Genomic DNA, 25,590 nt, shown 5'->3' on the forward strand with positions numbered 1-25,590 from the left:
CAGACGGTGATGCAGCTGGTCAGAATGGGTTGGCATGGCTTTCTTAACAGCAAGTGGCAGTAGGTGGGGTAGGGGTTCACGAGGTTCTTGGCAGGCAACTACAGGGGAGCAGTAGTTTGCGTGGGGTTCTCGGAATGACAGCCCTAAGCAGAGTGGTGGGGGGGGGTTAAGGGTTTGTACAGGTTCTCTGCATAGTAACAGTATCAGTTGTGAATCATTTATGTGTAATGATCTCTTAGCACTGATTCCATTAGAGTGCTTGTCCCTTGGAACACATCCTAAATAAAGAACCAGTGTCTATTGCAGCTTTGAATATAGCCACTGACCGTCTGAATAGCTCACTGGGGTTGTGAATTCCAAAGCTTCTTTTGGATGGTTATGAAAAATCTCCTCTTCAGTGATGATGCCTCATTTTGAAACTGTTTTCACACAAGGGGAAACATCATCTGAGCATCTACGCTGCCAAGATCTCTGAATCTTGTATGTTTTGATAAGATCACCTATCATCCCAAACTGCTCATTGTTCTTGGCAAAACAACCAGGTCGTTTCAGGAATCAATCTGGGAGGCTATTTTCTACTGTAAGGAGACCAAAACTGATATACTCTATTGATGTAACAGGAGTTTCCTTGATTCCTTGTACCAATAGACTATAACTGTGTTTCATGTTCAAGGATATTCAAATCCATTTGCATTCTGTCGTCTCTGCGCTTTTTAAAAATCCCTGCCTGTGGATAAACTCTCGTATCCCCATATTATAGATACATGAGGCACTGTAGATGCTGGAATCTGGAACTATGCACAATCCACTGGAGGAACTTAACAGGTCAATCAGCATTAGTTGTTGGGGGGTGGTGAGGAGTGGAAGAATAACTGTTAATGTGGGCTGAAACCCTTCATCGGGGGCAAGAGTGTGGAGGAGAGAGACCTGATTTAATGAAGACAGAGTGGGAAGGGTAGAGCCAGGGCCAATTCAAATTGGTGGATAGAGAAAGGTGAAGAATGATGGAGGCATTGATTGGCAGATGCAAGTTGGAATGAGAGAAAAGGACCAGGGTTTGGGTTAGGTCAAAAGTGGGCAAAGATGGGTCATGCAGGGTGGGCTGGGTGATGGTAGGGTCAAAGGCTTCTATGGCTGGAATTTGACGAGATAACAATAGTGATTTAATGAGAGACCAGCTAGAACTGAAGGGGTGGTTGGTGGGAGAGATGGAAATGATCCAAAGGGAGGAAATAAGGGTGGAAGAGGAAAGATCCAAAGGGAGAGGGGGGTGAAGATGGGTGGAAAAGGGGGCAAAAAAAATTGGGAGGGAAAAGGGGATAAATCAAAGTATGGAAGAGGAGACAAGGACATGTTTTTTAATTTTTTGATTTTTATAACTTCACAGAATTCAACAAACAGTTCAGTCTTTCCAACATCAAAATATATACGTATACATACATATACACAGAATCTTTATTTATTTCCCCCTCCTGCACATCGCTACAAATGCACTTGAAAAGTTTATCTCCATCATGAGGCCTACAGCCAATACCATAACCTAAAAAAGTAAAGGAAATAACGATGAATACGCCTCCAAAAAGAGAAAAAAATGAAACCCAAAAAGAGAAGAAAATGAAACCCAGAAAGGGAAGAAAATGAAACCCAAAAGGGAAGAAAATGAAACCCAAAAGGGAAGAAAATGAAACCCAAAAGGGAAGAAAATGAAACCCAAAAGGGAAGAAAATGAAACCCAAAAGGGAAGAAAATGAAACCCAAAAGGGAAGAAAATGAAACCCAAAAGGGAAGAAAATGAAAGCCAAAAGGGAAGAAAATGAAAGCCAAAAGGGAAGAAAATGAAAGCCAAAAGGGAAGAAAATGAAAGCCAAAAGGGAAGAAAATGAAAGCCAAAAGGGAAGAAAATGAAAGCCAAAAGGGAAGAAAATGAAAGCCAAAAGGGAAGAAAATGAAAGCCAAAAGGGAAGAAAATTGTCCCTTTCCTGCCAACTCCTGGCGTAGACATCCATACTTGAGCAAACTTTAAAAGAAACTAAAACTGACAATTCAAAAAATATGTTAGAAGCCTCCCCCCACCCCCCCCCCACCAAACTTCTGGTTTACCTTTACCCATAATGGCAATGATAACCAAACTATTGGCGCCAACTACCCTACCATTTTGAAAAGTGCCCAATCACCCTTCTACTGCTTAGTCTTCCCACCCTTATCTTGAGTTCCCCGTATCCAATCTTGAAATATACATTCATCTTTAAACAATTACATTATGGAAAAAAAATTACCCCCCTCATAGTTATCACAATTACAATATTTACAGTCCATCATTTCTCCCTGATTCCCTCTTACCCTCTTAATTTGATTTGTATTTAATGCTGAAGTGGTGGCAGGGTTCTTACAAAGTCCATTGCCTCCTTTAGATCCATGAAAATCTTTCTTTTGCCTCCTGCCCTTACTATCTTCAGCTTTGCTGGGTGAAGGGGGGTAAACTGGATTTTTTAACTAGGTCAAATTCCTTTCTTTGCTTCAATAGCGCCACACTTGTGTTCAGGTAGAATAAAACCTTTTCCCTCTCGTATTCTGTTAGACCCACCCCACCTTTGCTTGCACTGCTGCGGCCTGTAAAATCTCTCTATTCTGGTAGCGAAGGAGTCTCACCAGGATAGAATGTAGTCTTAGATTAGGCCGCAGGGGGGGGGAGAAAGTGTGTGTGGTGTGGCGAGGCGAGAGACCGGTGGACCCATTTTATTTTTAGATTTTTTCTGATTTGTTCCCTCCCCAGCTTATCTGGGATCCTTTTTTGTTCAGGAACTCCATAGTCCCTACCCTGTTTCACCCCTACAATCTTAACATTATTCCTCCTGCTGAGGTATTCTAAGGTGTCTATATTCTCCCACATCCTCACCCTGTCCCTCTCCCACACATCCATTTTGTTTTCCCTCTTATCCAACCTTTCTACCCTCTCAAGTCTCTATTATGTTTCTGATACCCTATCTTTCAATTTATCCAATCTTTCTTTAATTCCTGCCCTGCCACCAGTGTCTTCAAAGTTTTTTTTGTTGCTTTGGTCAAAGGCCTCCAGTATTTTGCAAAAGGCATCAGGCCCTCTGCCTCCTTTCTCTGCCTTTCACCTCCCTGAATTGTCTTTCTTTTACCCTCTTTATAACCTCCACCTCGCTTTCTGACTCCAGGACGCCCTGCCACGTGACTTTCCCAGTTTTCTCTCTGTTGTTAGTCCATCAGGCCCAACACCTTGAACGCCCTTGGACCTGACCTCATCACGCTTGCTGGACAGAGCATCCTTACCAGGTAAGTCCTTTTTTCTCCTGGCCCGCAGGGTCTCTTTCTTCACCCCCCCCCCCCCCCAAAAAAAAACTGCCACTGACATTGCCGGCATTTTGGTGCTGGCTAGACTCCCCCAACCTCAGGCCTCGGTTCATCCCGCTCCCAACAGCGCTCCCGCTGTCTCAGTTGTGGCCTTCTCCTGATGCTGTCCTGCACCCGACAGCACTCCTGCTACCTTGGCCGAGGCCCTCCTAGCCTGTCCTCCATCGAGCTCTTCTCCTGACTCACAGCTGACATCACTAGCATCTCTGTGGTGGCGAAGCTCCCCTACTATCAGGCCTCTACTCGTTTTACGCCCAACAGTGTTCCTGCCGCCTTGGTCGCAGCTCTTACTCAACAGTATCCCAGGTCGGTCTCCTGGGCTGTCCTTGCTTGTTTCCTCCCATAACCTCTCTTCCCGACAGAGGCTCCTTTGCTTGGGTGCTGGTGTCATTTTCGGCTTCTAGGCAGCCTGGCATTGGTCTCCTCTAAGAGGTGAGTTTTTATCTTCCTCTTCCCCCCCCCCCCCCCATTTTCTTATTTTCTCTACTTTTTCATTTAGTGCTTATATCTTAACTGATTTCTAAGAGGTTTTTCAAAAATCCTTTATGATCCTCACTTTGGGGAGTTCTCTAAATCCACTACTGCTGTTGTTTTTGGTCTCTGAGACAGGGACATATTAACTTAAACTGGAAAATTCAGTGTTCCTGCTATTGGGTGGAATACGAGATGTGGTTCTTCTACTCTGCATTGTCCTTCACTACCAGAGTGAGGTCCAAGGATGAAGAGGTTGGTAAGAGGATGGGAAAGGAAATGACATGCTACCAGAGTGAGGTCCTAGAATGAACAGGTTGGTAAGAGGATGGGAAAGGAAATGACATACAACCAGGATCTTGCTATGGCGATTATGGGTAGAGTGTAGATACTTTGCAAAATGGTGCTGAAGTCTGTACGTGGTTCCATGTGCTTCAGCCTTCTAGCATAGCCTGCCACACTGGACCTTATCAACCGTGTTTCTACAGTCACTTGGTAATATTTTGAAATGTTCAGTGAATATACCATTTTTGTGCAACGTTGTCTAATTAATATCAACAGTGTACATTGTACAATTTTTAGGTGTTTTTTCATCTTGATAAAAGTTTTCAAACTTTGTGTACACATTTTAGTGGACAGTTAGGGATTAGATTTTATGGTTGCTTGATATTTGTATGGCACTGGTGACTGGGTAATGTTTATTATCTTATTCAACCATAATTTCCTGTCCGAAGAGTCCAAAGAAATATTTATATAAGCCCACATCGGCTGCCCTGAACTGCAGAGGTTTGTTTGCAATTTTTTTTATTAGAGCACTGATAATGTAGAGATTATAAATTAAATGTGTTTAATTTGAGAGAGGATACAGTGAGAAGTCATTATCTTTATGGTGTGCATTTTAGTGCTGTGGAGACTGCAGGTAAAATCACATTAAAGGAATTTCATGATTGAAGACTGGAATTTGTTTTATGTAAATATAATTATGCAATACAACATTTTGAAACTTTTATCTTAAATTCTACCCTTCTGGAATTTAATCTGCCAACTTTAGTTATTCTTGCACTTTAAAATGTTATTTCCTTATCTGATGGAGTCTTGGAAAGTTTTTAAAAATGTAAAAGGTAGCTCATAAGAAGAGAAAAGATGCAGGATGAGGGTAGGCTAGCAAATAATATCAGAAGATACAAAAAAAACCAAGTATACAAAGAGTAAGAGTAGATGTAGGACCACTAGAAATTTATGCTGGAGAAATAGTAATGGAAGACAAGGAGATGGCAGAGGCACTGAATGAATATTCTGCATCAGTCTTCACTGTGGAAGACGTTAGCAATGTGCAAGATGTCAAAGGGTGTCAGGAAAGGGAAGTGAGCGCAGGTACTATTTCAAGGGGAAAATGTGCTCAGAAAGCTGAATGGTCTAAGTCTCCCAGACCAGATGAATTGGGTCCCAAAAGAATACTGGTAGAGATAATGATCTTTCAGGAATTAGTAGCTTTGGATATGGCCTTTAGGACTGGAAAATTGCAAATGTCAACCCATTCAAGAAGGGAGGGAGGTAGCAGAAAGGAAATTATAGACTGGTCAGCCTTACACCAATGGTTGGTAATATGTTGGAGTAGATTGTCAAGGATGTGGTTGCGGACTATTTGGAGACGACATGACAGCATGATTTCCTTTAAGTGAAAATCTTGCTAACAAACCTATTGGAATTCTTTGAAGTGACAAGCAGTGGATGTTGTCTGTAGGCATTCCCCTGGTTATGATCTAGTTCTGTTACCTGGGTCTGTCCATGAGCCAAATTTTTAAGTAAGGAGGAATAGGTACTTGTGGTTCTTGTATTGCATTCATGAGGTAACATTATGTGCATGTGTGAATTGGGCCATAATACACATGTGCCAATTGTGCAAATTGGGGAACAGCCTGTTTGTAAATATGAGTTGTTTGTAACCTGTGGACTGCTTACATTTGGCTTTTCTGAAGGTCATTGACAAGGTGTCGCACATGAGGCTACTTAAGATGAGATCCCATGGTATAACAGGAAACATACTAGAGTGGTTAGTGCGTTAGCAGGAAGCAGTGTGTCAGAATAAAGGGATCGTATTCTGATGGCTGCCAGTTGTTTGTGGTGTTCCACAAGGTTTGATATTGGGGCTACTTTTTGTGTTGCATGTTAATGATTTTGATTATGAAATGAATTGATTTGCAGCCAAGTTTGCAGATGAAATGAAGATAGATGGAAGAGCAGAGAGTGTTGAAGAATCCGGGTGGCTGCAGAAGGACGGACAGATTAGGAGAATTGGCAGAGAAGTGGCGAATGAAATGGTGTTGAAAAGTGTACGGTCATGCACTTTGGTAGGAAAATATAAATGTGCAGACTACTTTCTAAATGGGGAGAAAATTGAAAATACGCAGAGGCAGAGAGACCTGGGTGTCCTTGTGCAGGGTAGCCTGAAGGTAAACTTCAATGTCGAGTCGGTGGCAAATGGAAAGCTGGCATTCAGGTCAAGAGGAATAGAATAAAAGTACTGGGATGTGATGTTGAGGCTTTATAAGGTACTGGTGAAACTTTTCATGGAGTATTGTGAGGAGTATTGGGCTCATTTAAGAAAGGAAGTGCTAATGTTGGAGAGGGTTCAAGGATGATTCTGGGAATAAAAGGGTTATATGAAGAGTGTTTAACAGCTCTTGGCCTGTATTTGTTGGAATTTAGATGAATGAGGAGGGATCTTACTGAAACATTTTGAATGTTGAAAGGTATGGATAGAGAAGATGTAGAAAGGTTGTTTCCCATGGTGGGAGAGTCTAGGACAAGAGGGCACAACTTTGGGTTTCTGTGAAAGTAATGTAAATTTAGACATACAATATAGCAACAGGTCCTTTTGGCCCATGAGCCTTTGCCACCAAATACACCAATTAAAGGGTCAGAGGGAACCAAAGCTCCCGGGGGGGACCAAAGCTCCCGGGGGGGGACCAAAGCTCCCGGGGGGGGACCAAAGCTCCCGGGGGGGGACCAAAGCTCCCGGGGGGGACCAAAGCTCCCGGGGGGGACCAAAGCTCCCGGGGGGGACCAAGGCTCCCGGGGGGGACCAAGGCTCCCGGGGGGGACCAAGGCTCCCGGGGGGGACCAAGGCTCCCGGGGGGGACCAAGGCTCCCGGGGGGGACCAAGGCTCCCGGGGGGGACCAAGGCTCCCGGGGGGGACCAAGGCTCCCGGGGGGGACCAAGGCTCCCGGGGGGGACCAAGGCTCCCGGGGGGGACCAAGGCTCCCGGGGGGGACCAAGGCTCCCGGGGGGGACCAAGGCTCCCGGGGGGGACCAAGGCTCCCGGGGGGGACCAAGGCTCCCGGGGGGGACCAAGGCTCCCGGGGGGGACCAAGGCTCCCGGGGGGGACCAAGGCTCCCGGGGGGGACCAAGGCTCCCGGGGGGGACCAAGGCTCCCGGGGGGGACCAAGGCTCCCGGGGGGGACCAAGGCTCCCGGGGGGGACCAAGGCTCCCGGGGGGGACCAAGGCTCCCGGGGGGGACCAAGGCTCCCGGGGGGGACCAAGGCTCCCGGGGGGGACCAAGGCTCCCGGGGGGGACCAAGGCTCCCGGGGGGGACCAAGGCTCCCGGGGGGGACCAAGGCTCCCGGGGGGGACCAAGGCTCCCGGGGGGGACCAAGGCTCCCGGGGGGACCAAGGCTCCCGGGGGGGACCAAGGCTCCCGGGGGGGACCAAGGCTCCCGGGGGGGACCAAGGCTCCCGGGGGGGACCAAGGCTCCCGGGGGGGACCAAGGCTCCCGGGGGGGACCAAGGCTCCCGGGGGGGACCAAGGCTCCCGGGGGGGACCAAGGCTCCCGGGGGGGACCAAGGCTCCCGGGGGGGACCAAGGCTCCCGGGGGGGACCAAGGCTCCCGGGGGGGACCAAGGCTCCCGGGGGGGACCAAGGCTCCCGGGGGGGACCAAGGCTCCCGGGGGGGACCAAGGCTCCCGGGGGGGACCAAGGCTCCCGGGGGGGACCAAGGCTCCCGGGGGGGACCAAGGCTCCCGGGGGGGACCAAGGCTCCCGGGGGGGACCAAGGCTCCCGGGGGGGGACCAAGGCTCCCGGGGGGGGACCAAGGCTCCCGGGGGGGGACCAAGGCTCCCGGGGGGGGACCAAGGCTCCCGGGGGGGACCAAGGCTCCCGGGGGGGACCAAGGCTCCCGGGGGGGCCCAAGGCTCCCGGGGGGGCCCAAGGCTCCCGGGGGGGCCCAAGGCTCCCGGGGGGGCCCAAGGCTCCCGGGGGGGCCCAAGGCTCCCGGGGGGGCCCAAGGCTCCCGGGGGGGCCCAAGGCTCCCGGGGGGGCCCAAGGCTCCCGGGGGGGCCCAAGGCTCCCGGGGGGGCCCAAGGCTCCCGGGGGGGACCAAGGCTCCCGGGGGGGACCAAGGCTCCCGGGGGGGACCAAGGCTCCCGGGGGGGACCAAGGCTCCCGGGGGGGACCAAGGCTCCCGGGGGGGACCAAGGCTCCCGGGGGGGACCAAAGCTCCCGGGGGGGACCAAAGCTCCCGGGGGGGACCAAAGCTCCCGGGGGGGACCAAAGCTCCCGGGGGGGACCAAAGCTCCCGGGGGGGACCAAAGCTCCCGGGGGGGACCAAAGCTCCCGGGGGGGACCAAAGCTCCCGGGGGGGACCAAAGCTCCCGGGGGGGACCAAAGCTCCCAGGGGGGAGAATGTCCAAACTCCTTACAGTACAGGATTTAAACCTGGGTCGCTGGCACTGTAATAACATTATGCTAACTGCGCCACCCTGGCCTTATAGGATATGATCTTCTAGGCCATTGAAAAAACAGTAACACCGTGAAATTGGGAAGTCTGGTCCTTCTTCCAGGATGTTGGGATTTCTAAATAAAAGTTCTCTGGTCCATCCTTGTCCAGGTTTCATTTACAGTTCCCAAGATTGACCAGGTTTCATTTACAGTTTTTGTTCCTGGTGTGCTGCAGGATTTGGAAGCTGATCCTCCTGAGGAAGAGTTTATCAAAGGGATAGAGCACTGGCACACAATTCCCTCTAGTTTTCAGTTCGTACATTCAATATGCAAGTAGTTGCCCTCAGTATAAATAGATTAATGTATTGTACAGCAGTTCCTTATTACAATTCAAGAGATCTAATTTCATCACTGAAATTTGGAGATTGGACATATTTATTGATGCACTGCTTTTAAATATATGTCATAATATAAGTTAAGGGAGTGTCGTAGCTAAGATAGATCTGTAGTTGGTGTCAGAAGAGTGCAACTGAGCCTTTTTGCTCCATGGGCAGCACGGTGGGTGTGCCGGTTAGCACAACACTTGCAGTACCAGCAATTGGGACTGGGGTTCGAATCAGATCTGTAAGGAGTTTGTACGTTCTCCCCATGTCTGCATGGGTTTCCTCTAGGTGCTCTGATTTCCTCCCAACGTTCAAAACCTACCGGTTGTAGGTTAATGGGGTGTAAGTTACCGGCTGTATGTCCAAATTTAAAATTAAAAAATTTAATTGGTACAAAATTCAAGAATTCACTCCCCTCTAGGGAAATAAGTTTCTCAATCCTGTTCTTGATGGCTGACTCCTTTTACTTTGAGAATGATGGGAATCTCAGCTGGAAGAAATGTCACACCTGCATTTACCATGTTGAGGCTCCTAGGAGTTTTTGCTTCTCCAGTATCCCAGGCCTGGTAGATACCAATTATTTCACACTACCCCTGTTATTCCTTCTCCAAAGTGTGCAGTATTTGTACCTTCCATTTCTTTGTGATCCTTTCCTTGCTCCTTCCCCTTCTGTGGTAAGCATTGTAATTTCCTGCTGGCAAGCATGCCTTTCTGAAGACCAGCATCCATCTGGTCATTAATTGTGAGCACTCATGCTGAATCTGGTCCTATTGGGAACTGAGCGGGTTCTGTATTATTGTCATGTGTCAGTGTAAAACACCTCTGTGCTATTTCAGTTGTCATTTTGCAGAGAGCCATGTTGTGCTTTGGTGCTAAATGCAATTGGTTTGGGAGAACAAAAGCAAATACTTAATTTGTATTGTAATTAAAATTAACTAATGCTTTTGAAAAGTGTACATGTTTTAAAAAATCAGTTAATATTATTTGATTTTTTTTAAAAATAGATTTGTGCACTGACCAATTAATTTTGATTAATATACTGGGAAAACCTTCATAGCGCTTTCATTCCTCCTTTCAAATCTGACTGAAGAAGGTTGTTGTCAAGAGATATTCTGGTCTATTAGAGTAAGACTGTTGAGTAGATCACTTTGATATTTAAATTTTCAATATCTGTAGGGGATAAAAATTGATTTGATTATCTGTAGTATGAGAACATACACTGTATTCAAATTTAGAGGTTTGGCAACTTCTTCAAGGTTGCCACACAGTTGATAGGGTAAAGGTTGATGTTCATTAGTTGGGGGATTGAGTCCAATGTTGCAGCTCTATAAAACTCTGGTTATCCATGCTTGGAATATTGGGTTCAGTTCTAGTTGCTTCATTACAGGAAGAATGTGGAAACTTTGGAAAAGGTACAGAGGAGATTTACCAGGATGTTGCTTGAATTGGAAAATGTCTGACGAGGCAAGGCTAACAAAGTTAGGGCTATTCCCTTTGGATCGAAGAAGGCTGAGAGGTGACTTAATAGAGGTCTACAAGATATGAAAGCACTCTTTTGCCAGGGGAATAGTAACAAATGCTAAAAAATATCTGTTCGTGGTGAGGAGAGAAAAGTTTAGGGGAGATGTAAAGGTAAGTTTTAAACCGTATTCCTGGGGTGGAGGTGGACGCTGGTACAATAGGAGTGTTTAAAAGACTCTTAAACATTCATATGGAGGTTATGGGTGTGAAGTACCCTCCAAAAGATAGACACACCTAGGACATTACAGGCCAAACCCTCCGCACTATTGAATACATCTACTGGGAGCGCAGCCGTCAATGAACCTCAGCTATCATTGAAGACCCTCACCACCCAGCACACCCTCTGTTCTCACTGCCGCCATCAAGAAAGAGGTGTAGGTGCCACAAGACCCACATCACCAGGTTCAGGAACACCTGCTACCCCTCCATCATCAGACTCCTCAATGACTAACTCAATCAGAGACTCATTCAAGGACTCTTGTGCACTCTATTGATTTTCTTTTTTAGTTCTCTGTATTGAATAGTCAGTTTGTTCACATGTTTTACTCTGTGTACAGTTCATTTTTGCACTACCAATTAGTGATAATTCTGCATCTGCATGAAAAAGGAATCTCAGGGTTGTATGTGATAGCAAAAATCTGAGGTAGGGAAGTTAAGATTGTTGAGTAGGTTTAAATGGGTTGGCACAACCTGGGCTGAAGGGCTTTTACTGTGCTGTAATGTTCTTTGTTCAAATATCACAATGAATCTAATTCCTGGCCCAACTTAACATCAATGTTTTCAACTTTCTGAGCTTTGAGGCAATTTCTTGAAACGTGTTCTATGAAGATTATGCCTTTAAAGATATTTTACAAATGCACAAGGTAAAATGAATGTTGCTGGATTAGAAATACGCCCTCTGAAAATATGCATTGAAAATTAGTAACAGCAGGTTTCTACTTGAATTGTAGTTCAAACACAACAACAGTGCTATTTTCACAGTCATTAAAAGATTTTACTTGTATTTTTACATTGCAAAAAATAAATTACTCTATGAAAATGTCAATTATCAGTCGTGCTCCTGTTTGTAACATATTCATCGGTTTAATATCTAGAATTTGTAGCATCCTTTTAGGTACCTATAGTTTCTTCACCAGTCAAGCTCCTCATTGGGTGTCCACTAACATTGCATCCCTATTTGTGATACATTGGTGCACCTTTGGATGTTATAATTGACATTTCCCAGGTATAGCACCTTTCATGCTTTCTTCAGAAGCAATCTGTTTCAATGAAATATTGACATCTACAAGACTGTTGACTCTTATGGGCAAGGTTCATGACACATGTACAGAGGGATGCTCTACTGTGAGCTCATTTCAGCACACTGATAAAGGAAACAATGCAACAATTTTCTCAAAACTATGGAAAAGGTATTAATCTTCCCTGGCTTCTCGAATCCCTGACCATTCAATTTTTTTTTTAAAAGGAGCTTTCAAGATCTTTCTGGAGCACATTGAAACATAAATGGCCGGAGAAATGTATTACTGTTTGCTTTGCAAAACTATCTGTTCTCATCCCACCTGCGGCACAGTCTGCAACACCTCCATTGGCCTCATAATTGGAGTAGAAGCAAGCTATGCTTGATGCTGAAGGACTGCCAAAGAAAATTTGCACTTGCAGTATATTGCACAAAAATGTTGGCAGTACTGGCTACTCCACAATCTCTACTTTTTGCTAACATTCTTTCAGAAATTCACAGGTTACCAGAATCTTTGCTTTGGGTTTTGCAACCTGCTTGTTTTCTCACTTTTTCAGTTGCCTGTTTAAACATTGGCCTGCTTCTCTTCCCATAGATGCTGACTGGCCTGAATAGCTCTGACCTTTTTAAATACTCCTGTACTTGCAGTCTTGATTTCCATTGAGTATGATGTAGTCCTCACTGACATTTTACAATTTTCTCTTGCCCTCCATGTATCTTTTGCTCCCCCAACTCCTTCAGCCTTTTCTGGAGGTTTTGGGTTCATTATCCCAGCTTCAATTTTATTCACTTGTCATTAAACCTCATCAGTACTTCTGAGATGCTCATCCACAGTTAACAGCTGTAATTAACTTAAATACAGCCACATCTTTTGCTTTGTGTGAAATTAGATAAGTGTACCCAATTAATTTGTTAAACCAGTGGCAGTATTTGATTTAGGGAATTGAAAAGGGCATTTTTGTTATTGAGGCAATGAATTCTTAGCCAACTCTTACAGAAGGAAATAGTTTAATACTGGTGGGGGATTAAAGGTAGGCTTGTATTTATGAAAATAAAGCCAGATTTAGGCACGAGGATGGAGGGAAAATGAAGGGTGTGAGGTCGGGAAGGATGAGTAAATTTGCAGGGGTCAGTGCCACGCCATGGGTTTTTGTCCAAGGTTTGGTGCCGGCGCCGGATGAGACGTGGGTTGCCCGTTCCTTGTGTCTCCTGATTGTGTTTCCACGGAAGTGGGTTGCGAATCTGCTCTCGATCCAGGCAGCCGATGAGCCCAGTCGCTTTGTGGGCGCCAGAAAGCGGGCGGGGGGAGTTCGGAGACTTCGCAGAATGTAGCCACGTCTTTTGATACTTCAAATTCCATCGTTGGAAAGTTCCTGCCGGGGTCTGCGCCAATTGGAGGGATTCAACGTGTCCCTCTCCGTCGTCGAGGTTTCAAGCTGACGTTCTGTTCCGGATTGAACGACTACATGGGACACGTTGTTGTGGAATCGGGGAGTTGACACGTCCCACAGCTCCCAGCTGCTCCTCCCTGTTGCCGGAGGGTTGAGCTTTGCAGAGGGGGACGTTTGAGCTGGCTGAACCGTCAGCAGATTTCGCTGAAACTGATTGTTCGGTGAGTTTAAAGATCTGTGCTTCACCCACTCGGACAAAGAAAGCAGAAATCTCTAGTTAGCGCAGGGTCTCAATCCGGGACTGGGTTCTGTTGCTGCAGTTGGTGGCTGAGAATTGGGGCATTTTTAAAATTCGATATCTAGTCCTTTGCAAGAGGCGTGGAACGTTAGATTTATGATTTCTACATTGCTGTAAGATGGAATTGTATTTATGGGGAAAGGAGGAATCTTTAAAATCGCTGTTAAATTAAAATGTTAGTTACTCTCTAGGCTTTGCACACCAATTTCACTTTGAGAGCATGGACGAACCTTTTGACCGAAACCATCGACTGGAATTTCTTCAATCAGTCCAACAGCTTGCAAACAGAAGGAAAAGCAAAGGGTTTTTTTTTACCCCCCCCCCAAAAAAAAAATAGAAATGCTGCAATCGGCACATCTAAAATTGGGTCATCGAATCAAAAGTTGTGTTTTGAAAAGTTGTACTGGATTGGGATTGTTATAGGCATGGTACCATCTGATTCTGAATGAGTCGCACAGCTGTTCTTGCACAGTGCCAGATCATTGTCTGGGTTGGCAGCTCCTTCCGTGGAAGAAAATTCTTAGTACCACTCCAACCCTAATTTGAGATTCAGAATGATGCAAACTATTGGTTCTGGTCTCGCAAATTCATAATCAGGAATCAACTTGCACTGCCGATTTAATCTATGTCTGTAAAAGGGATATATAATCAGACACCCAAAAGGTATGGCTTTTTTGTTTAAAAAAAAACATTGTTCACATCTCTGAGGCATTGAAATAAGAGTTCCTCCACTAAAGAAAGTAGAACAGAACTCTTGAATTCACACAACACACGTTGTCAACTCAACCTGAGGACTTAAGCATCTGTAACTTGGATTTGGCAATTGGTGATCAATCTTTGTGTTTTACTGTATTTTTTAATTATAGGTTTAAATAGATATACAAGTGGTGGGCCTTTTTAGCAATTTTGTTTGAGAAATTTTAACAGCTGTCAATGCAAGATGATTTAGAACACACAATCCATCTTGAAAAGGGAGTGGTAAAAAGAGTCATTGGGTGGAGAACAGTTTGATTTGTTAATCATTAAAACATGGCAAGTACATGGACTGTGGCATGAAATAATTTTATTGATAGTTTCAAATGCATCTGAATCACTGCTAATTATCTTCATTCTGGTTTTTGTTAGATTCATAATTATGCACTGGTATCTTTTGTATCAGCCATGAATATCATGTATCTGGAGTTAATAAAGTTGCTTGAAATTTGTGTTGATGAGACAACTTCAAAAATAATAAGGCCTTGATCCTACAAAACTACAATGCATTTCTTGCTGAACCTGTGATCACAGTTGAGGGATACCCAGTCTGAACTCGTCAACACTTATGGTAAATGCCTCAAAGGACATCCATGCTGAAGAATAGTTTTGATTTTTGTTTTGTGCAATAGGTGTCTCTCACTGCACAATGGAACTCAGGATGTCCTGGGATTATATTTCGTAATATTGTTGTTCAATGGGAAATGTACATTTCCATTCCTTGATTTGTATTACTACTTTTGTATGTTAAATAGAATAATTCAACATCGGGATGTGAATCTATTTTAGTGATGGGGGAAAAAAGTCCAAGCTTGAGGGTCAATGGAAAAAAGCAAAAAAAATCTTTGAGCAGAAATATCTTTTACACCAGTGATCTTCATCCAGTGACTCCATCTTAATGTATTGATTGCTTCTAAAAACTTCAGTTTTATTATCTTAACTGTTGATATTTTCCAACTGTTCAGCATTGTGGAGAGCAACTGTCTCATAAATTGATATTTTTATGAATGTAAAATTCTACATGCTTTGTTGATTTAAGATTGTTTTTTTTGTTGATCCTGCTAATATTTTTGAACACTTTTGATAAACTACTGTTTTAAAAGCATCAGTGAAGCTTCATTAACCTTTTTGCTCATCTCCAACACTGAGAATCTTCCTTGCCTTCTACACAAGCTTGAGTTTGTGTTTAAAATGTCGTGAACAAAGTTGAACGTGACATGGATCACAGTATTACTATCAGTACATCAATTAATTTTATTTTTAACTGACTTTGGTATTCATCCAATTTAGGATGGTTGCCTTCTAGCAGTTAGAATAACAATCCATCCTTTGTCATCTCGAATATTTGGCACTTTATAAACAAAAGCAATTGCTTTTCTTTCAAACATGGGAGCTCCTGTTCTGACAAACATCGATCGAAATGGATGCTAGTGAGAAAGATTATTAGGCTTTTATTTGATTACTCATCTAGAAAAACCTGTTGCTCTCAGAGACTTTGGAATGATTCAATTTTTTTTTAAAACCTTCAACTATTGGATGTTCTTCGTTCATTTGATCAACTCTGACATTATTCTGAATCAGAATTTATCATGAACACTCCACAAAATTTGTAATTTTTATTGCTGCATTCACATTTTACTGAGCCTGGCTACCCAATCCAAACCTGTCGTTAGCAGCCAAATCTTGGGAAGCTGTGTTCAGATCAGATGTACTGGTCATACAATAGGGTTAGATTTAATGGCTCAGTACTTGCATTTTAGAAATTATATCTTGTTTCTGCCTTAAGTCTTCCAATATGATTTCCATGCATTAGAATTAACTCCTGTTATCAAAAAGCTCTGCATTGATGGTCACAGTTAATTGTAGTTAGGTCAAATTTTAATTTTGGACTTGAGAACCACAAATTTGTATTACAGAGAAGATGAATGAAAGCAAAACATGAAATTAAAAGTACAAATAGACCATCTAGCCCTTTGGTAAGATTGGTTCGCCTGTCACCAAGGTCCTGGCTGAGCATCTTCCACAGTGCACAGTTTCGGTATCCCTGGATTCCTTTAATATATTGAAATCTCAGCTTTGAATAGACTTTAACTTCTTGGATAGAGGTTCTTGTAGAATTATCTTTATTCAGTAAAATCTGTGGTTATCCAGAATTCAACCAACTGGCAAAAAAGTTTAGGTAAATAAATAAATAGATTGAAATAAATAAGAATAATACAATTTTTAAAATTGTAAATGTAATTGTTCTCCGAAACAACATACAAACCCTTGATAAAGATGGGATCAACCATTCAGGCAGTGGAGTGCTGCTCACCGCTGGGGTGACTCTCCCTGCCACATCAGTCTTTATCTTTATTAGTATATTATTAGGTCTTGGGAAGGCGTTCCCAAGATCGTGTTCTATGGCGAACTCTCCACTGGCCACCGAGACAGAGGTGCACCAAAGAAGAGGTACAAGGACTGCTTAAAGATATCTCTTGGTGCCTGCCACATTGACCACCGTCAGTGGGCTGATCTCGCCTCCAACCGTGCATCTTGGCGCCTCACAGTTCGGCGGGCAGCAATCTCCTTTGAAGAAGACCGCAGAGCCCACCTCACTGACAAAAGACAAAGGAAGAAAAACCCAACACCCAACCCCAACCCACCAATTTTCCCTTGCAACTGTGCCTGCCTGTCCCGCATCGGACTTGTCAGTCACCAACGAGCCTGCAGCAGACGTGGACATACCCCTTCATAAATCTTCGTCCGCGAAGAATATTATTAGGTATATTAGTAGGGTTTTATCTGTAAACGTGGGGGAGGGTGTTAGTGCAATGTTGTTTCAGTACTAGTGGCCAGGGTTTAAATTTTGTACGTTATGGAATTACCTGGTTGTAATGGAGGATTTAGACCAGCTTATGCAAGAAGGGATGCTGTGGCATCTGAATACATAATCTAAATTCCACTATGGGGCCCAGGGATGCATATGAATCAGTAGACATTATCCAACTTAAAACCATGAGGCCCAGAGATGCAGTTGTCTTTTGTTGGTCCCAGACTGTCAGGAGACCTTGAAGATAATTAAATCATTTGTTCAAAGAGATAAGATCTGAAGTAAACAACTTTTGGGAACTTCAAGATTCCAATCAACCTCCTGGTCTGGGGAGGTGGAGAAGCTGCTGCCAGCGCCCAGACAACCTACTACAGGCAGTTGTCGCCTCGCTTTGGCAGTTGGGACCAGTCCAGGCATTGATGGGTATAATTGGGAAGGGCTTGCATGTTGTAGTGTGAATTCAGCTTTAGATTTAGTAATAAAGACTTGTATAAACTGAACTGCTCTCGGTGTGTGTCTGTCTATTTTCTTTCGGTAGCTCAAACACTGTGACCAATCTAAAATGTACAAAGTGAGAGATACAAGTGTTAGAAACAGAATTTACCTTTAAAGAAATTGCTTGAGACAAAAATTGAGAACAAAGAACATTTATTATGACAACAATGCAAAGTTGGGTGCTTCCCCTTACCTTGGGAATACACACATACACTGGGGCTCACCCAACTTTTATACAGTCAATTTCAGTATCAGAATACCCTCCCCTTTACATTCTTCTGCCCCCTGGATGGGTTTGGCATAGGCAATCTTTCCTGCCTACATGTGTATACTTGGAGGACCAGGGGGTATCCTGTTGGTGTCCCTTCATGTTATTGTCCTTATTCACACCTTCCTGATTCTCGGGGCTACAGTCTCTTGGTATGCAGAGTTGGCTCATCCTGTCTAGGGTTGGCTAATTTAATATGTATAAATCTGTGAAAGGTTAACTAATTAGATATGTAGGACTTGGTACTTCTGTCTAGGGCTAGGAGACCCTTATCTGATCCAGGCTACCTCAACTTCCTACATTCTATTGTTCCTTACCACTCCTTATCTTAGTCTTATGGTGGCTCTTGTCACAAAGACTAGAAGATTCTTATGTTAATCGTGCTGACTCTGCTTTCCTGCATCCTAATTCCCAAGCTCATCCTGCTTGTACTGGTTACAGCCATTAACTGATGTATGAATTTTAGTTTCCTTCATGTTCATAATTTTAGATCAGTTTTCCCATCTCTCACACAAGTTTACCCAAGACACTGGTTAAAGTGAACTTTACATAATTAAGGACGACAATACTGATTTTTTTTATTTTCAAATTACTATATTTTGCACTCTCTTGTCTTTTAAACTTTATTCTTAATGTTGGAGTAGTAGTTAGGCATCGCAAGAGTGAATCTCAAGCGACTGGAAAATTTGCATATCCAGCATTTATTAATCTCTATAGGTGCTGGATAATTTTTTTTATCGTATATAGGTTTATTATGTTCTCTTTTTGATGGATGAAAAGGCTTGAATTTCTTCACTCATCGCTCTTCTCTGTTACAATGGACTGGCTGCCAAAACTAGAACTAAACTCCAGTGCTGTATATCCAGTATAATTTTAAGCTTCAGTAACCTCTTGTCATTTTTATTCTTGTCTGACTGAGCATTTTCAAATTTTTTTTTTCTATTTAGATGTTGACATAAAAATCTAAAGGCTTTCATTGGTATTACACCATTCCCATCCTCTGTCCCAATTTCAACCAATTTTAAAAACTGCAGAAGGCTCAAGTTGTTGTGAGATGAAATGTTAACTTTTCTGGCTAAGCGGTGACTTGGAAGTCTTGAACAAATGTTCATAATCATCAAAAGGGAATCTTTTGAGATTTGCATTTCTGATCATTATCTGGAAAAGTGGAGACTTTAGGTGACCTAGGATCTGATCTGAATTAGTTCACAAACTTGACCAAATGCCAACTTGTTATGGAGAAATACTGGTATTTTAAATTCCTATATGAACAGATGGCTTCTAGAATGGTGAGGAAAAAATTTCAAAACAAATGGTTAGTCCTTGACATTTGAGGCAAACAGTTAAGATGCAAATATAAAACTATATATATATATATCACTTTTTTGTAAAGATTTACTCAATTACATTACTGGTCAATTGGAGATCTGTGGATGAGTAGAGGATTCTTAAAACTCATTTCTCATGCAGAAGCTTTGCAGATATATGGACGATTGAAGAAATATGAAATATAATAAAGAATAGTAAATACAAATGGGTCTGTGAGAAAAGTGCAGTAAAACTTTGGTATCCAACATCTATTAGTGGATGCTGGATATGCAAATTTTCCAGTTGCTTGAGACTCACTCTTACAATCACTAACTGATGAATCAGCATGAAGAATAAACACTAAAATACAAAAGTACTATTACTTAACCTGAATAAACTTTATTTGCATGAATATATAAATCATAAAGAATTTTACTTTATTTTCAGTCACATTATTTGAAAGGATTTAACCATCATTGCACCTCCACATAGCTGTCCAAAAGACTAACAATAACATTATAGATAATTAACCTCCCCTCCCAAAAGTTTACATATATACTTAATAATAAACTAATGAAGATTCTTAATAAGCAGGGAGCAAGCCTTTAACTAAGACTCTTATCGAGCAGCATCAACCAGCACATTATCCTGGGTGACGCGATTTTATTCAAACACAACTTTATTCAAACAGCTGCTACAAGCAAAGCACGCCCAAGTCACTTTGCTGGCTGAATATTTGCTCCCATCTTCACCAAAGGTTTCCGTTACTTCAGAGAAACTTGCCTTTATAATTATAAACTATTAATTTTTTTATTTATTCTTGTCCATCATTTTATTTATTTCCTTGACTTTTTTTTGCTGGTTGCTTGAGGTTGCCGGTTGCTTGAATTCTGGATAATAGGGATTTTGATGTAATTGCCAGTAAAGTAAGTGGGGAATAGAACTAATGCATATTCTCTGGAAGTTACCACAGACTTGACATCAGAAATTGAGAGGTAATAAAATAAAAAAGTTCATCAGCAAAAAAATAAATTACTTTGAAAATTGTGATCGACCTGACCAATTGCCAGTTTGGTGCATTTAATTGTAACTTCCTGACTGGCATTCTGCTTTCTTTGATAATTTTTAAAATCATCTGGCCATGATTTTTAAAAATCTATTTATTAGAGCTACAAAGCTATGCTGTTCTCAAGTTTTCCAGTTTCTTCCAGAATTCTAGACCAGTAAATATTCTGAGGTGTAGTGGAAACATTTGGTGTTACTTTTAACAAAAGCAATTCGAAACTGTTGATTTTTGCAGCATGAAAGGAAATAATTATTTGAGGTGGCAAGCATGAAAGAAAAGAAACTTCCACGTTTGTCTACTCTCGGGTTTCCCCAAAGAAATACTTTTGAAGTGTTTTGATTTAGAAAAACTGTCAAACCAATTTGGACACAAGAAAGTCCCATTAAAATATAAGTTTGTGTTTCTGCCTAAATTATCTGTTTTAGTGATATTGTTGAGTTTGTTATTGAGGACACCACGAATAATTCCTCTGCTGTTCAGAATAATGCCATGTGATTGATTTAGTTATTTTACTTTGCGTCTACTTGAGATAACTTGCAGGCCAGGTATAATATTCTAACAGTAAAAAGCATTGGATCATAAACCTAGAATTGTGTGCTTGAATATTTTTTTACTTTGGTGAGAGAACTATTAACCCACTTCGGCTGATGCAGATGGATTAGTTTAAAATAAATTATTTTTTAAATACATTGGCTGCTACTGGAATGATGCTAACTAATTTAACTTTGTTTTCATTCACACAGACGCTATTAGGAGCGAACACGCAGCCAGTCACAACTTTCCTAACAGCTTACTGTTTGAGACCATGGGGACAGAGACCGTAAGTTTTGTATGATCTAAAGCCAGAAATGTATGGATTTATGTGTGAATGTGAAAGTGAGCAGTAATGTGGTACAGCTGGTTGTCAATTTTTGTGACCTGTGTTCAATTCTGACCTCCAGCGTTGTCTGTGTGACCTTGTATGTTAACATCATGTGTTTTCTTCCACACGAGGTATCTTCCGAATTTCACATCCCAAAGATGTGTGAAACTATGGGCACTAAATTACCCCTAGTATGTGGTTAGGGGTCAATTCAAGAGTGAATTTATTCATATGTGGAGGGAATAAAATGGAATTAATGTCAATGGATGCTTCAGAGTTGTATGGATTAGGGCTGGAAGTCCTATCTCCATGCTAAATGGTCAATACAAGAGGGAGAAGGAAAAGAACCAAACAGTAGCACAGCAGTTAATGTTGATGCCTCAACTTCAGGGACCTGTGTTAATCTCAGGTGCTGCCTTTGTGATATTTCCACATTCTCCCATGACTTCATGGGCTGCTGCCAAAACCACGGAAAAATAAAATTGTGAATGGTTGTGGTTAGAAGGGTTAGATTATTTTTTATTGTTTACACATCCTGAAAGCAAACAATATTGGGTTGGAAAGTGTTTATTGGTGCAGGAGTTTGGGGGATTGCATTGATCTTGCATTATCTAAAACAAATTTAGCAATTTGACACAAAAACACTGATCATGTTAGACTGTTCACTTTTCTTCATATCCGATCCTCATCTCATCAGCTCTGACACGAGTGGCCCAGTCAGATCCTCAGCACAAAATTGACTCGCCTCCATTAAAGTGGCCCGGTCAGGCCTTTGGCGCATCTTCCATGCACTGACAATCTGGCTCACCTCAACACAAGTGTCCTGGTCAGGTGCTCAGCACACCTTACCCATGCTGACAGCCCGGCTCACCTCCATGCAAGTGTCCTGGTCAGGTGCTCAGCACACCTTACCCATGCTGACAGCCCGGCTCACCTCCATGCAAGTGTCCTGGTCAGGCCCTCGGCCCACATTCCCTGTGCTGACATCCCAGCTCACCTCCATGCAAGTGTACCAGTCAGGCCCTTGGCCAACCTTCCCCACTCTGGCAGACCAGCTCACGTCCACACAAGTGGCCTCAGCAGAAAGGATGCATGTGCGTTGAGGGGCATTGAGAGCTCAGCGGGGAAAATCTGCGTGTGTCCAACAAAGTCTTAGGTGCTCCCCCATGGGGTCCATTCAAACAATCTATTTGTTTATTTCCTCATGAGGGTTAAACACCACATTCATTTTCAAAAGTGTGAGATCAGGCAAAATAGCACTATGACATCACCACAAGTTTGTGTGCTAAAAAAGGAACAACATGTTCCTGTCAGGGAGTGAGTGCTTGGTAAGTGAGTCAGCTTTGAAAGCCTTTCCCTATGGCAGCTACTGCACAGCTGGAGGGAGAAAAGGTGCCTTTGAATACAGCCTGCTGCTTAGAAATGTATCTGAGCAAAAGTTGTGATCAGTGAAAGGAGAACCAACCAGTAAATAACCCTAATGGAGTACCGTGGAAGTGTTGAAGACTTGAAAGGTGAAGAAATTATTTTCATAGTAGAGACATTTTAAATTGTTTCCTTTCTGAATCCTGTGGGGTGCCCCATACCAGCTAAGATAGTAGTAGGCTGCACAGAAAATCCCCAATGCCTGCATGTAATGGAAAAAATAAGCACTGACACAACTAACTTCAATTGTTAGGTATGCAACTGATAAGCAAATTGTGAGCTGCATTAGGTGCAAGTGTGCAGACCAATTTCCTAATGTGCATTACATCCATGGGCAACCAGTAGCATTATCAACCATTAGTTAACTTGCTTTAATGTTCATTGATAAGTTTATTGTGGTTAAGGAAAAATGTTCCTGTGCAATTCTTGATGTACTTGTCTGTCCGTGATATTTAAGCCCTCTCCTTGCCTTTCTGATGTCATTTTAAGACCTTCCCTCACTCTGAATAACCTCCCATGTTTTCAATTCTGTAGAAGCCATGTGCATTTTTCAGTCATTTAAAAAAAAATTAAATTGGATTTAGACATACAGGCCCTTTCCTCACACGAGCCTGTGCCGCCCAATTAATCTGCAACCCCTGATATATTTTGAATGGTGCGAGGAAACCAGAGTCCCTGATCCCAGGTCACTGGGTGCTGTAACAGCAATTCCATCCATTAAAAAAAAATCATCAAAAACTTTTCAATTTTAAAAATTTACTGACATCTGGGGGGGGTTCTTATAACTTGCTGGTTGTACCTTTCACCCTGACAGGAATTCATTTGCCAAGAATACTTAGTTTGCCAAGAATACTTAGTTTCAATGTTGAATGTCTCCCATGTGCCTGATGTATCTCTCCATTGAAGTAGTGTTTGTTCCCAGTCCATTTATGCTGATTCTGAAATGTTCCTTCCTTCATTTTAGGATTTTATTTCCCAGACCTTCATTCTCCATTTCCATAATCACATTGTAACAATATTAATATTTGGGGAGAATTTATAAGATTTAGAGTTAGGTCACATACACACACATTTTAAAACAGATCTTATTTGAAAGACTGAAGAATTCACATTGCAAGATCTCTGGAGAATGTAAGCACCTTTCACAAGTAGGTGTTAATTGAACTGAAGTCATAAAATGCTTGACCATTGTCTTGCTGGAGTCATGCTGTCTATTAGTCTTTGGCTTGGCTTCGCGGACGAAGATTTATGGAGGGGGTAAAAAGTCCACGTCAGCTGCAGGCTCGTTTGTGGCCGACAAGTCCGATGCGGGACAGGCAGACACGATTGCAGCGGTTGCAAGGGAAAATTGGTTGGTTGGGGTTGGGTGTTGGGTTTTTCCTCCTTTGCCTTTTGTCAGTGAGGTGGGCTCTGCGGTCTTCTTCAAAGGAGGTTGCTGCCCGCCAAACTGTGAGGCGCCAAGATGCACGGTTTGAGGCGTTATCAGCCCACTGGCGGTGGTCAATGTGGCAGGCACCAAGAGATTTCTTTAGGCAGTCCTTGTACCTTTTCTTTGGTGCACCTCTGTCACGGTGGCCAGTGGAGAGCTCGCCATATAATACGATCTTGGGAAGGCGATGGTCCTCCATTCTGGAGACGTGACCCATCCAGCGCAGCTGGATCTTCATAAGCGTGGACTCGATGCTGTCGACCTCTGCCATCTCGAGTACTTCGACGTTAGGGGTGTAAGCGCTCCAATGGATGTTGAGGATGGAGCGGAGACAACGCTGGTGGAAGCGTTCTAGGAGCCGTAGGTGGTGCCGGTAGAGGACCCATGATTCGGAGCCGAACAGGAGTGTGGGTATGACAACGGCTCTGTATACGCTTATCTTTGTGAGGTTTTTCAGTTGGTTGTTTTTCCAGACTCTTTTGTGTAGTCTTCCAAAGGCGCTATTTGCCTTGGCGAGTCTGTTGTCTATCTCATTGTCGATCCTTGCATCTGATGAAATGGTGCAGCCGAGATAGGTAAACTGGTTGACCGTTTTGAGTTTTGTGTGCCCGATGGAGATGTGGGGGGGCTGGTAATCATGGTGGAGAGCTGGCTGATGGAGGACCTCAGTTTTCTTCAGGCTGACTTCCAGGCCAAACATTTTGGCAGTTTCCGCAAAGCAGGACGTCAAGCGCTGAAGAGCTGGCTCTGAATGGGCAACTAAAGCGGCATCATCTGCAAAGAGTAGTTCACGGACAAGTTTCTCTTGTGTCTTGGTGTGAGCTTGCAGGCGCCTCAGATTGAAGAGACTGCCATCCGTGCGGTACCGGATGTAAACAGCGTCTTCATTGTTGGGGTCTTTCATGGCTTGGTTCAGCATCATGCTGAAGAAGATTGAAAAGAGGGTTGGTGCCAGAACACAGCCTTGCTTCACGCCATTGTTAATGGAGAAGGGTTCAGAGAGCTCATTGCTGTATCTGACCCGACCTTGTTGGTTTTCGTGCAGTTGGATAATCATGTTGAGGACCTTTGGGGGACATCCGATGCGCTCTAGTATTTCCCAAAGCCCTTTCCTGCTCACGGTGTCGAAGGCTTTGGTGAGGTCAACAAATGTGATGTAGAGTCCTTTGTTTTGTTCTCTGCACTTTTCTTGGAGCTGTCTGAGGGCAAAGACCATGTCAGTGGTTCCTCTGTTTGCGCGAAAGCCGCACTGTGATTCTGGGAGAATATTCTCGGCGACACTAGGTATTATTCTATTTAGTAGTGTCTATCAGTACCCTTTCTGCAAATGCTCATAGAAAGGTCACTCCTGGATTTTGTTTATCTAACAAAAGATGGGAGCTCAGGAAAGTGGGGGTTTTGCAAGACATGAGTCACATGCTCTCTTTGGAGTTTCAGTTGGAAAAGAGAGAAAGTTGAGTTAACTGCTCAGACAAGTCAGTGTGTGGGACACTGACAAGTAATAGAAAAGTGTAATCCAGGGAAAACTGTTTGAAACTGATGAAAGCAAGTTCCAGAGCAGTAGATAGCTGAAAGTGCTATCTGTCTGATGTTTCTCTTGAAATAGAAGAAGGAATGGAACTCTGTGGAGGTTACCATCTAGAAGACCCTGATGGGGCAAATTTCATCAGCGAGACCCTGAGGTGACTAGTTGTGGAAATCCTGGAGCAACAAATAGCTCTCTCTGAAAACCCTACAAGAACCTTCCTGAGCAGTAAACATTTACCTTTCA

The 25,590-nt window shown here is 43.3% G+C and overlaps 1 protein-coding gene across 8 annotated transcripts in view; it reads left to right on the forward strand.

The window, feature by feature from the left end:
- Nucleotides 1–25,590, forward strand: part of mtmr4 (myotubularin related protein 4) — a 114,925-nt gene that overhangs the window by 13,092 nt on the left and 76,243 nt on the right. For 5 of the 8 annotated variants that reach the window (XM_069911013.1, XM_069911015.1, XM_069911007.1 and 2 more), the window contains one exon: nucleotides 20,847–20,923. In XM_069911013.1, coding sequence (XP_069767114.1) covers nucleotides 20,909–20,923 — 15 coding nt within the window. In that variant the 5' untranslated portion in view covers nucleotides 20,847–20,908. Of the gene's footprint in view, nucleotides 1–760; nucleotides 826–1,387; nucleotides 3,301–12,983; nucleotides 13,325–14,556; nucleotides 14,726–20,846; nucleotides 20,924–25,590 lie in introns of those variants that run through there. The other 3 variants (XM_069911011.1, XM_069911012.1, XM_069911010.1) reach the window with 3 other exon arrangements.

The sequence above is a fragment of the Narcine bancroftii genome, chromosome 14 (genome assembly GCF_036971445.1).
Source record: "Narcine bancroftii isolate sNarBan1 chromosome 14, sNarBan1.hap1, whole genome shotgun sequence".
NCBI classification, from domain to species: domain Eukaryota; kingdom Metazoa; phylum Chordata; class Chondrichthyes; order Torpediniformes; family Narcinidae; genus Narcine; species Narcine bancroftii.